General features: G+C 61.8%; 2 protein-coding genes across 2 annotated transcripts; both read right to left on the reverse strand.

Annotated features, from left to right (window-relative positions):
* Window positions 1-5,668: 5,668 nt before the first annotated feature.
* Window positions 5,669-8,200, reverse strand: SLC35A4 (solute carrier family 35 member A4). The gene is made up of 2 exons (XM_075056663.1): window positions 8,056-8,200; window positions 5,669-7,522 (listed from the first exon to the last, which is right to left on the reverse strand). Exon 2 carries the CDS (start codon window positions 7,456-7,458, stop codon window positions 6,511-6,513), a length of 948 nt encoding a protein of 315 aa, XP_074912764.1. The 5' UTR covers window positions 7,459-7,522; window positions 8,056-8,200; the 3' UTR covers window positions 5,669-6,510.
* LOC142044346 (SLC35A4 upstream open reading frame protein) lies at window positions 7,537-8,744 on the reverse strand. Its single transcript, XM_075056664.1, has 3 exons — window positions 8,686-8,744; window positions 8,426-8,524; window positions 7,537-8,242 (listed from the first exon to the last, which is right to left on the reverse strand). The coding sequence occupies exons 1-3, from the start codon at window positions 8,698-8,700 to the stop codon at window positions 8,045-8,047; spliced, it is 312 nt and encodes a 103-aa protein (XP_074912765.1). The 5' UTR covers window positions 8,701-8,744; the 3' UTR covers window positions 7,537-8,044.
* Between the last annotated feature and the right edge of the window lie 673 nt (window positions 8,745-9,417).

Genomic DNA, 9,417 nt, shown 5'->3' on the forward strand with positions numbered 1-9,417 from the left:
AGGTGAGGATGACACCCCCGCCCCCCCCCACACCACCCCATGCTCAGTGTTTTCAGGGCCGGGGGAAAGCTGGGTGGCCAGCAGCGAAGACCCCCTGCAGCTTCTCTTCGCTGGGAAGGAGGTCCAGGTGAGAGTGACAGGGACATGGGCATCAAGGGGACAAGAGTCCCTGGGGAACCAGACAGGAGCAGGGGGCTCTGTCCCAACTACCTGCCACGCTCGGGACCCTGATGGGTGCTGAGGTCTTGGGCTGATCCTGCCCTACACCTCTATAGGCCCCTCTCTTGTGGGGGGCTCCTGGGGATTACAAGATTTCAGGGGAAGGGAGGGGGGTCTCCCCCCACCCCTGCCTGTGCCAGGCTCTCAAAGCTACCCCTGCCATCTCCATCTCACTGTGCCCAGTCCCTCCTTTACCCTGCACTGGTCATACTGGGATGGGGGAAAGCTGAACATTATCACCCTCCCTCCCTTGTTGCCAGGACAGCTTCTTGACTATCAATGATGTCTTCCACTTGGATGCAGGACAGGTATCCTTCTTCTGCGCCCCTGTCCCCAGCCAGATAAGCCAGGGACATGCTGGCCCAAGCTGTGGGCTGGGGCACCCAACTGTGGTCCCGGGGGCACTGGGCACCTCTGCCAGCTCCTCAGGTGTACAGGCAGTGCTGGGGACCTGGGGCTTGGTCCTATGTGTGGGTCTGCTGGTGTTTCTCACCCCTTCCCCATTTCCTCTTGGGTGCTGTGCCATGGCTGCCATGCTGTCTATGCCTTACTGCCCGTGTCGTGCTCTCTCTGGTGTGCTGTGCACCACTGTGCCATGCCATCTGTGCTGTGTCATGCCATGTATGCTGTGCATCTACGCTGTGCCATCCATACTGGGCTATCCGTGCTGTGCTACCCATGTCATACCATCAGTCTTGTGCTGGGCCCGATCCATGCCAATGCCCTCTGTGCTGGCCATCTGCACTGTGCTGTCCATGCCAGGCCATGCTGGCTGTGCCATGCTGGCTGTGCCATGCCATCCCTACTCTGCTGGCTACATCTCTCCTCCCAGGAGAAGGTCCTGGAGTTGGCAAGACCACAGCTGGCTCTGGTTCCCCTTGGCTACAGCATGTCCCTTCTGCTGTGGGACCCCCATGGCCCTGGGACCCAGCTACCCTTCCAGAGCATCATCTGGCAGGTGAGGGCACAGGGCATGGCAGGGGAGGCGACAGTGCAACTGCACAGTGCTGGGCTCCTGGGTTGTCCAGCTGACCCAGGTCCTGCTGGTATGGGTGTGAGACCCAGCCACGGGTGTCAAGAACCAATGGCTCCCAGCTTGACCAGCTTGTCCCCAGGTGATTGACACCATCTTCCAAGAACTAGAGGCTTTGGGGGGCGATGCGCAGAGCCTGCAAACTGTCAGCCTGGTCCAGGTAGGGTAGGAGCAGGGCTGGCCACGATGCCCTGGGGTGGGGGCTCCCCTTCCCTCTCTGCAACTGGCCAGACCCTGCTGTGCCAAGGGGCATATATTGCCCCAGTACTGGAATCCAGTCCCCTATGCCGGAGGGTGACCAGGGGCTGGAGACCTTTGGATCCCAGGTTTTCTCACCTCTTCACAGGACTTCCCAGGCATGGGAAGCCTTGGCTGCCCACGGGGTGTCTCCCAGGCTCCAGCAGCATGGTGGGAACAGAGGAGCCCTCTGACACCTTCCTGCCCACCTCATGGCTGGGCTTTTCCTGCCAGTCACTGCTCCCTGTGGCCTGAAGGTCCCTCTGGTGTGTCCTTGGTTGGCACAAGAGCAATGCCAGCTCCTGCCACCGGGCTGGGCCCTGCCCTTTGGCTCCGGGATGCTGCCAGGGACTTGGCAATCTCCACACAGGACTTGGACATTCCCAGGACTCTGCATTTCCCTGGCCCGTGGGAGTGACCCTGAGATCTCTCCCTTCTCAGCCTTACCTGTGCATGGTCACGAACAGCCTGCATCCCCAGTGAGTGTGGGATGCCAGCAGCCCCCTCTTTCTGCCCCTCTGCCTAACGCAGCCCCATTCCAGGTCTGCGCCCATGACAAAGCCTGGGACCTGCTCCGTCCTAACGGCCGAGCCCTGCAAGTGATGGATGTTGCACCCCTGGGCCTGTAGGTACCTGATGCTCCATGGTCGGGCAGGTACTCCTGGGGGGCTGGTACCCCAACATCAAGTGTGGGGCTGGGCAGGGAGCATGGTGCCCAGCCAGAGGATGGCCAGGGGTATCCCTCAGGGAACCCAGGCATGCAGGAGGTGGGTGGACATGGCCGTCCTCACTCGCTCTTGTCTCCCTCTGCTTCCAGGATTGTGGAGGAGGCAATAGAAATCGCCGTGCCCGATGCCCAAGCTGCCATCAGCGTCTACACGTGGGGGCTGGGTGCCATCCCGGCACTGTTCCAGGGGTGTGCACAGCAGCCCCCCGCAGACGGGTGCTCAGCCATGCAGGGGTGAGGGATTCGGCAGATATCCCACAGGGTCGGGAAGGATTGGGCCATGGGGCACTGGGGCTGGCTCCGGCCACTGCTAGAGCCCCACTCCTGCACTGGCCTCTCCCTAGTGCCGGCAGCCTCTTCACTCTCATCGTGGAGCGGGAGCTGGAGGGTGGCAGACGCCAGCGCTCGGCCCTCAGGATCCTGGCACCTGGTGGGGCCATTGGGCCCTGCCCCAAGCCGTATGTACTGCAGCTGCACCTCTGCACTGGGGCTGAGCCACGTCCCCTCTGGCACCCCTATGGTGCCTGCTGCGGGGTTGGGGGGGGGGGTTGGTACCCGGAGGCGAAGCAGGAGGGACCCTGACACACCAGCAGAAGCTCACGGCTGGGACCCAAGGGGGTGCCACTACCTCCTGGGGACGTGGGCTTGTTCCCAGAGCGGCCAACCCATCCTTGGGCTGCCACGGGTCGGGGCTCAGCCTGCCCGACGCGTGGGTCCCACCTTCATCCCTCTCCTGGGGCGTCTCTCGCCCCACATTCAGGGCACCGGCTGCCAGCCACCCTCTGCCTGACACTGGCTGCTTGCCCTGGATCGTTGAGCGGATGCTGGAGGGGAACAGCCTGACGTTCCTGCTGCTGTGTGTCACGCTGCCAGGTAGCCCCTCGGACTGGGATGCTGCTTTGGGGTGCCCCCTCCCTCAAGTTTCCCCCCATCCCGCCCCACAACTGGCACTTCGTCCCTGGGCACTGCCCGGGGATACCCGCCATCGTCGGAAGCTGGACACATGTAAAGCACATGAGCTTTACCCATCCCCATCAGCCCCAACCCTGGGCCAGGCACTGGGATGTCCCCGTGTTGGTGGACCCCCGTGGCCCCTGCCCAGGGCTTGGTGCTCTCCCAGACACCTCCAGAGAAGAGATGCTGGCAGCCCTGCAGCTCGCCAAGCGGGTGAAGGGGCTGGCCAAGACGATCTCAGCCACATTCTGGGACCCTGTGCAAGAGGTCGCGGCACGTCGGAGGGAGATCCGAGGGCTGCGGATGGAGCTGCTGGCTGGAGCTGGCCTCCCTGAGCAGAAGATGGCTGTGGCCCAGCTGCGGAGAGCCCTGCGGGAGCTGCAGGTTGGGGAATGCCCCTGGCCACCAGATGGGACCAGGATGGCACCGATACCCCTCCGGTTGTATGAGGTCCGGGCTCCATCCTGGTGTCAAGACCCTTGTCTGGCACTGAGGGCAGGGGCTGGGCACTGCCTGCTGGGGGGGGGGCGGAGACAGTGGGGGTGGGATGTGTCTCTGGAGCTTTGCCATGCCTGGAGGTCTCCAGCACCCCAGCAAGGACCCCCAGCCCCTTTTTCCAGGTGCTGAAGAGCCAAGGCTGGGAGAAGAAACAGGCAGCGGCCGAGGTGCTCAGGACAAGTCAGATGCATCAGCCCAGTGCCAAGGTGGGCACAGGTCAGGCTGCGGCCCCCCCAACCAGGGACAACCCAGGTGCAGGAGAAGCCCTGAATCCTGGCTGCATCCCCATAACATCTCCTCCTGCTCCCACAGGACTGGGTCTCCACAGGAAATACAGCACTGGGCCAGCAGCCTGGGACCCAAACGCCTCTGACCAGTGCCAGCCTGGAGCCAGCAAGTCGGGAGCGTGGGGACAGGCACACACCCCATGCCTGGGTGGCTGACATGTGGGCACGGACCGTCACTTTACATGGTGGGAAAAAGCTTCGCTCGGGCTGGAAGAGGCCTCAGTCCTTCATTTAAACTGCTTTCTTCAGCCACAGCATGTCACAATCATTCTCCTTCTCTTTCCCCACCCAGGACTGGGTGTCAGTGAGAGCAGCCGGGAAGGGGAGAGCCAAACCCCAGCGAGCGCAGGGCAGGGTCTGCCAGAGGAGCCCTCACCGAGCGAAGCACCGCAGCCGTGGCCAATGACCAGGGGTGACACAGTGAGTGGAAGCCCACTGGGTCCCTGCCTGCTGCTCCTGGGAAGGAGCAGTGCCCAGGGCCCGCAGCCCTCTGCACCAGCAGCACTGGGTCCCCCAGATGCTGTCCAAGCCTGCTCTGCCCTCTGCCAGGCAGGGAGCCGGCGCCAGCCATGCCCGTCCCTGGAGGTGCAGTACGCCCTGGCCAAGGCGCAGAGGCAGCGGCTGCGAGCTCAGCACTGCCTGCTCCTCCAGCGAGAGCTTGGGGATGGGGCAGTGTCAGGCCAGGAGGCGAGCAGAGAGGTGGGCACCAGGCTCTCCTTCCCTGGCACTGCTCTCCCAGGGCAGGGTAGCCCCAGGGAGAAAAGACACCCCAGAGCTGCCCTGTCCTCGTCCCTGTTCCCCACAGTGGGATGCAGCTCGCTGGCAAAAGGAGGTGGCCACGCTGGGCCTGAGCCTGGAGGCAGCACGGAGGGAGCGGGAGGCAGCCGAGTGCGACCTGGAGGCCTTGCTGCAGAGCCACCGGCAGGAGATGCAGGCCTGCAGACAGCACCTGCTGCAGGTTGGCAGGGAGGGCTGGGGATGCACTTTCAGGCTGCCAGGGCTGTGCCAGGTAGCCCCAGGCATCCCTGCAGGTGCTTCAGGACCAGCAGCGCCTGGCAGAGGAGCAGAGGGAAGCCCTGGACCGTAGGCACCGGGTGCTGCTGCAGGAGGTGCTCTGTGACGCCGTGGAGCTTGCTGCGCACAATCAGCGGTTGCGGGACACCAGATGGCTGGGCTCGGCTGATGCCACCACACAGACACCCTGAGCCAGCATCCCAGAGTGGTGGGGACAGCTGCCCTGGCAGGCAGGCAGGACGGGGTCCCTGCAGACCCCTGCCACCTCAACCCCCCCCCTCCCTGGAGCGAGCCACCAGCCCGGATGTCAGGCAACTGGCCAGCTCCAGCTGCAGCCATTCCACAGGGCAAGGCCTCCTGTCCGGCCTGCCGAGAGCTGCTCCCTGAAGAAACCTGGCCCCAGGGAGGGTGCTTCCTGGCAGAAGCGAGGGAGCACTTCACCCCTCTGCCCCCAAGGGAAAAACCCTGCTCTGCTGCTGGGCACCTGCATGCAGGAGCATAGGCTCAGGCACAGCCCTGCAACAGGAGCAGAGCGGGCACGGTGAGAAGGCTGGTGGCTCCCCAGCTGCTGCCATGTGGAATAAAGTGGGTGCCCTTCACCAATGAGTGTTGTCAGACTCGGACATGCCCCTGGCCCCCAAACCTCTGCCAAGCGCAACAGATGCCTTCCTGCAGGGAGGACAGACACACGCATGCTGTTGAACCGCAACTTTAATAATCCTGGCCAGAGCCAGCAGTGACTTCTGCCTGCCAAGAACTCACTAGCTGCAGCATTGGTAGAAATTTGGGTGCAGTCTCCCTTTTGGGGAGCAGGTGAAACAGTTCCCACATCCCCCCATTCCCCATCTGCTCCGCACACAGCAGCGACACCATGTCTGAGAAGGGGAAATGGGGCCTAAGGACAGCAGCCCTTCAGCCAGGGGCTGGTGCAAGGGGTGGGCTGGAAAACTGCAGAGGTGGGAGAGATGCCCCCGGATGCAGCATCAGGCTCTCCAGGTAGCAGCACCCAGCCTTGTGCAGATGGCTGCAGGAAACACCATCCACAGGAGTTGAAAGCATGTCAGACCAACACTGGCCTGGCAGCAATTGTGCAGCAGGGCTGCCTGTGCACAGATGAGCTCGCAACACAGTGGAGCTAACCGCTGTAGGAGCATTTACAGGCTCTGGTGCAGGGAAGATGGGGGAAGCAGCTTGAGAATATGAGACACCACATAAACAAGGGGGTCAGAACACACCCTTGAAGCTGGGCACACCTGATCGCATGGGAACCCTGTGGCACAGAGCCCAGCTAGGCTGGAGCAGGGCCCAGCTTCCCCTCTGGAAACAGGGACAGGGCGCTCTCATTCTCAGCACTCCCCTCCGGGGGCTCCTTGCTAGTTGTGCGTGCACCCACCAGTAACAACTCCCTGCAAACACCAGGGTGGGGAGGCCGACAGCCAAAGCACTGCTGTGCTTCTAACACCAGCCCCAGCACAAGCACTAAATACCCCTGAGGAACGACTAAAAGCTGCCCTGGTGCACACAAGGCAGGAAGGCAGCAGCTACGTGACGCCATAGTACAAGTGAACAGCAAGGCCGATGCATGAGACAGCAATGAAGAAGAGCAAGGTGAGCTGCAGATTGAAGAGGGTGACAGACAGGAGGGCGTTGACCAGGATAGAGCAGGAGATCACGAAGAGCCTGGTGATGTTACTGCTGTGCTTCATGACCACAGACATGATCAAACCGTTCAAGGCCTGGCTGACCACAATCACCAGCACCCAGGAAGAAAATCCCTCCAAGAAACCGCCCTCTGCGCTGCTCCAGAAGTAGCCAATCAAGTTGAGCAGGACCCCAAAGAAGTAAAGGAAGAGGTTCTGAAGGCTGAGAGGCAGTGCCTGAGTTTTCAGGATGGCTTCTGTGTAGACAGCAGACAAGCCTGATATCAGGCAGTACACTGAGATCAGCAACAAGCCCACCAGCGTGATGTGCAGCTGCATCTTGGAGGGGCTGCCAGGGTCCTGCAGGCCACCACAGCTGTAGCTCACCCCAGCAGCCACCAGCAGGAGAAGAGCCAGCCATTTGCGCATGCTGAGTCTTTGGCGCAGGAAGAGGCTGTAGAGGAGCGCGGTGGTGACGATCTTTAAGTTACTCAAGACCTGGTAGGTGCTGGGATCCATGAAGAGCTGCATGTGAACCACCAGGTTGTTGTTGGCAGCATACAGCAGGGCAGAGAGGGCGAAGGGGGCAATGTGGCGCCACGACACGGCGACTCCCAGCAGCTCCCGGTCCCAGGTCAGCAGGAACAGGAGGGAGAACACCAGCTTTGTCAGCTCGACAAGAACCACGACAGATGTGGAGCTGAAGGGGATTATCCCGTCCACCTTGCACTGGGTCAGGAGGGGAGCATGTGAGCCATATATGGCTACAGACAAGACCAGCATCAGTCCCCACAGTCCCCTCCGGAGCACCCAGTTTGCAGAGCCAGCAGCATTACCAAACATTACCATTTTCAGGCGGTAGCCAGCAAGGGCGAGCTGCTATCAGTGCAGAGAGGCCAGACAGACTCGCACCCTAGAACGTTCAAGAAGAGACCAAATACCATCAATTTAATGAGCCTGATTAAAACAGGATGTTACCTGCTACATTTCTGATGCAGTAGAAGAGAATGGTTTTGTCTTTCATTAAGAAAATAACTACAAGCCTCCCCAGGAAGCCACACAAAGCATGTTCCTAGGGCAAAGCGTGTGTTCAGTAGAAGGGCGTACAGGTGGTGAGCGTGATGACATGACACAGGCAGCTTTTCAATCTGCAGGGGCACAGGGATAGAGCTGAGGGGGAAAGGCAGCTGGCAAACCATTGGCCACTGGTGCTTCCAAGCTACTGTGGGTTAGTGGAGTGATCACTGCTGCCACGATGCTCCAATAAATACCCCATAACCAGACCCGCTGATGTCTTGCAATGATGTGGTGTAAAGCCCTTTTCCAGTGGAAAAGAATGGTGTATGGGACGTGCCTCTGAAAGCCCTAAGAATCTTCTGCACCTGCTAACTAAGGAGTACTGTTCCTACAGTCGCTGCCACGAAAAGGCTCCTCACTAGTCCCGACCTTTTTTCAGCGAACTGAAATAGTCCCGGACTGTCTTTTCAACATTGGGAATGGCGTAGTTCTGAGCAGCATATATTCCTGTGCAGGTCCCAGCCACGAATCCCAGGACAGCCGAGAAGCGAAGTTTGGCTACAAGATAGCCTGCCAGGAAGCCTTTGAGAAAGGGCGAGGCCAGCAGAGAGCCATCCTGAGGAAAAGAGCAAAGAGTGAGGCCACGGGGTAGGGTGGGCTTGTGCAGGGAATGCAGAGCAGGGACGTGCCCCGGGGATTTTTTAAATTTTTTCTTTCTTTTTACTAAGCCCCCTCAAGACGGGTGACTGGTCCGCCCCGAGACACACGGATCACCACACCGGCGGAGGAAGTGCGTTACCTGCCCCACGCCAGCGTGCACCTCGTCCTCCACCCTGCGCTGCAGGCTCTCCAGCTGGTCCTTCAAGAAGGCGAGGTCCTTCAGCTTGGGCAGAGGGTCCTGGGGGAGACACGTAGGCTGCTGACCGGCCCCCCAGGCAGCACCCGGGGACAGGGAACCAGCCCAGCGCTCCCTCAGCCCCGGGTCGAGCCCGTCCCGCCATTCCCTTCCCTTCCCGGCCCGGCCCGGCCCAGCCCAGCCCGCCGCACCGCCCCACTCACCTTATCGTCCGCCATCTTAGCGCAGGCGCTGCCCGCCGCGCAGTCGTCGCCCGCCGCGGATTGGGCCGCGGGGATGCACGTGATCCCTGACGCACCCCGGCCGCCGGCGCGCCCGGCGCCATTTTGAGACGCGGCGGGGGGTGGCTGCCGCCATGACGGCGGGGTCGTCGCTTCCTTCCTGAGGTCCGGCCCGGCTCCGGGGGCGGAGGCCGGTACCGAGCTCCGCAGAGTCAGTGGGAGCTCTGGGGCCGCTCCTGGGAGGGGCAGCTAGGCCTCATGGCCGCCCCTAGCGCGGTGCGGACTCCTCAGAGCGCCTGCTGGGGCCCAGCTGCCTTCCCGGTCTCCGGGGTGGGGGCTCTGGCTGCTGCTGACGGGGCCCCGGGGGGGCGGTGGCTGGTGCTGGGGAAGGCGAGCCACAGAGGAACTGTTTGGCCTGTCTGTGTGGTAGGGAAGGGTCTCAGTGGCCCTAGAGTGGGGATGGGGTCGGGGCAAGCTGCTTGTGCCTGTGGCCCAGCTGTGTCCCGAGTGGGTGGGAGCTGCTGGGGGGGTGGGGTGTGTGTGTGCACAAGTGCAGTTGCTCTCCTGGGATGGCTGGGGCATAGGGGCCTTCAGCGCTGCATAGATGCGCACGCCTGTGTCTCTGTTCTCAGAGGTATCAGTTTGTGTGACTGTTACTGTTGTGAAGGTCTGAGGATTGGCCCAGCATCCACCCTGGGCATCATGGGGCATTTC

Source organism: Buteo buteo, chromosome 24, assembly GCF_964188355.1.
Source record: "Buteo buteo chromosome 24, bButBut1.hap1.1, whole genome shotgun sequence".
NCBI lineage: Eukaryota > Metazoa > Chordata > Aves > Accipitriformes > Accipitridae > Buteo > Buteo buteo.

Excerpts from the sequence above, each read along its gene's own strand:
- SLC35A4 (XM_075056663.1), bottom strand. The coding sequence starts at position 7,458 with ATGGTAATGTTTGGTAATGCTGCTGGCTCTGCAAACTGGGTGCTCCGG.
- LOC142044346 (XM_075056664.1), bottom strand. Across the intron at positions 8,243-8,425 it reads TGCACGCTGGCGTGGGGCAG|GATGGCTCTCTGCTGGCCTC; the intron begins GTAACGCACTTC and ends TCTTTTCCTCAG.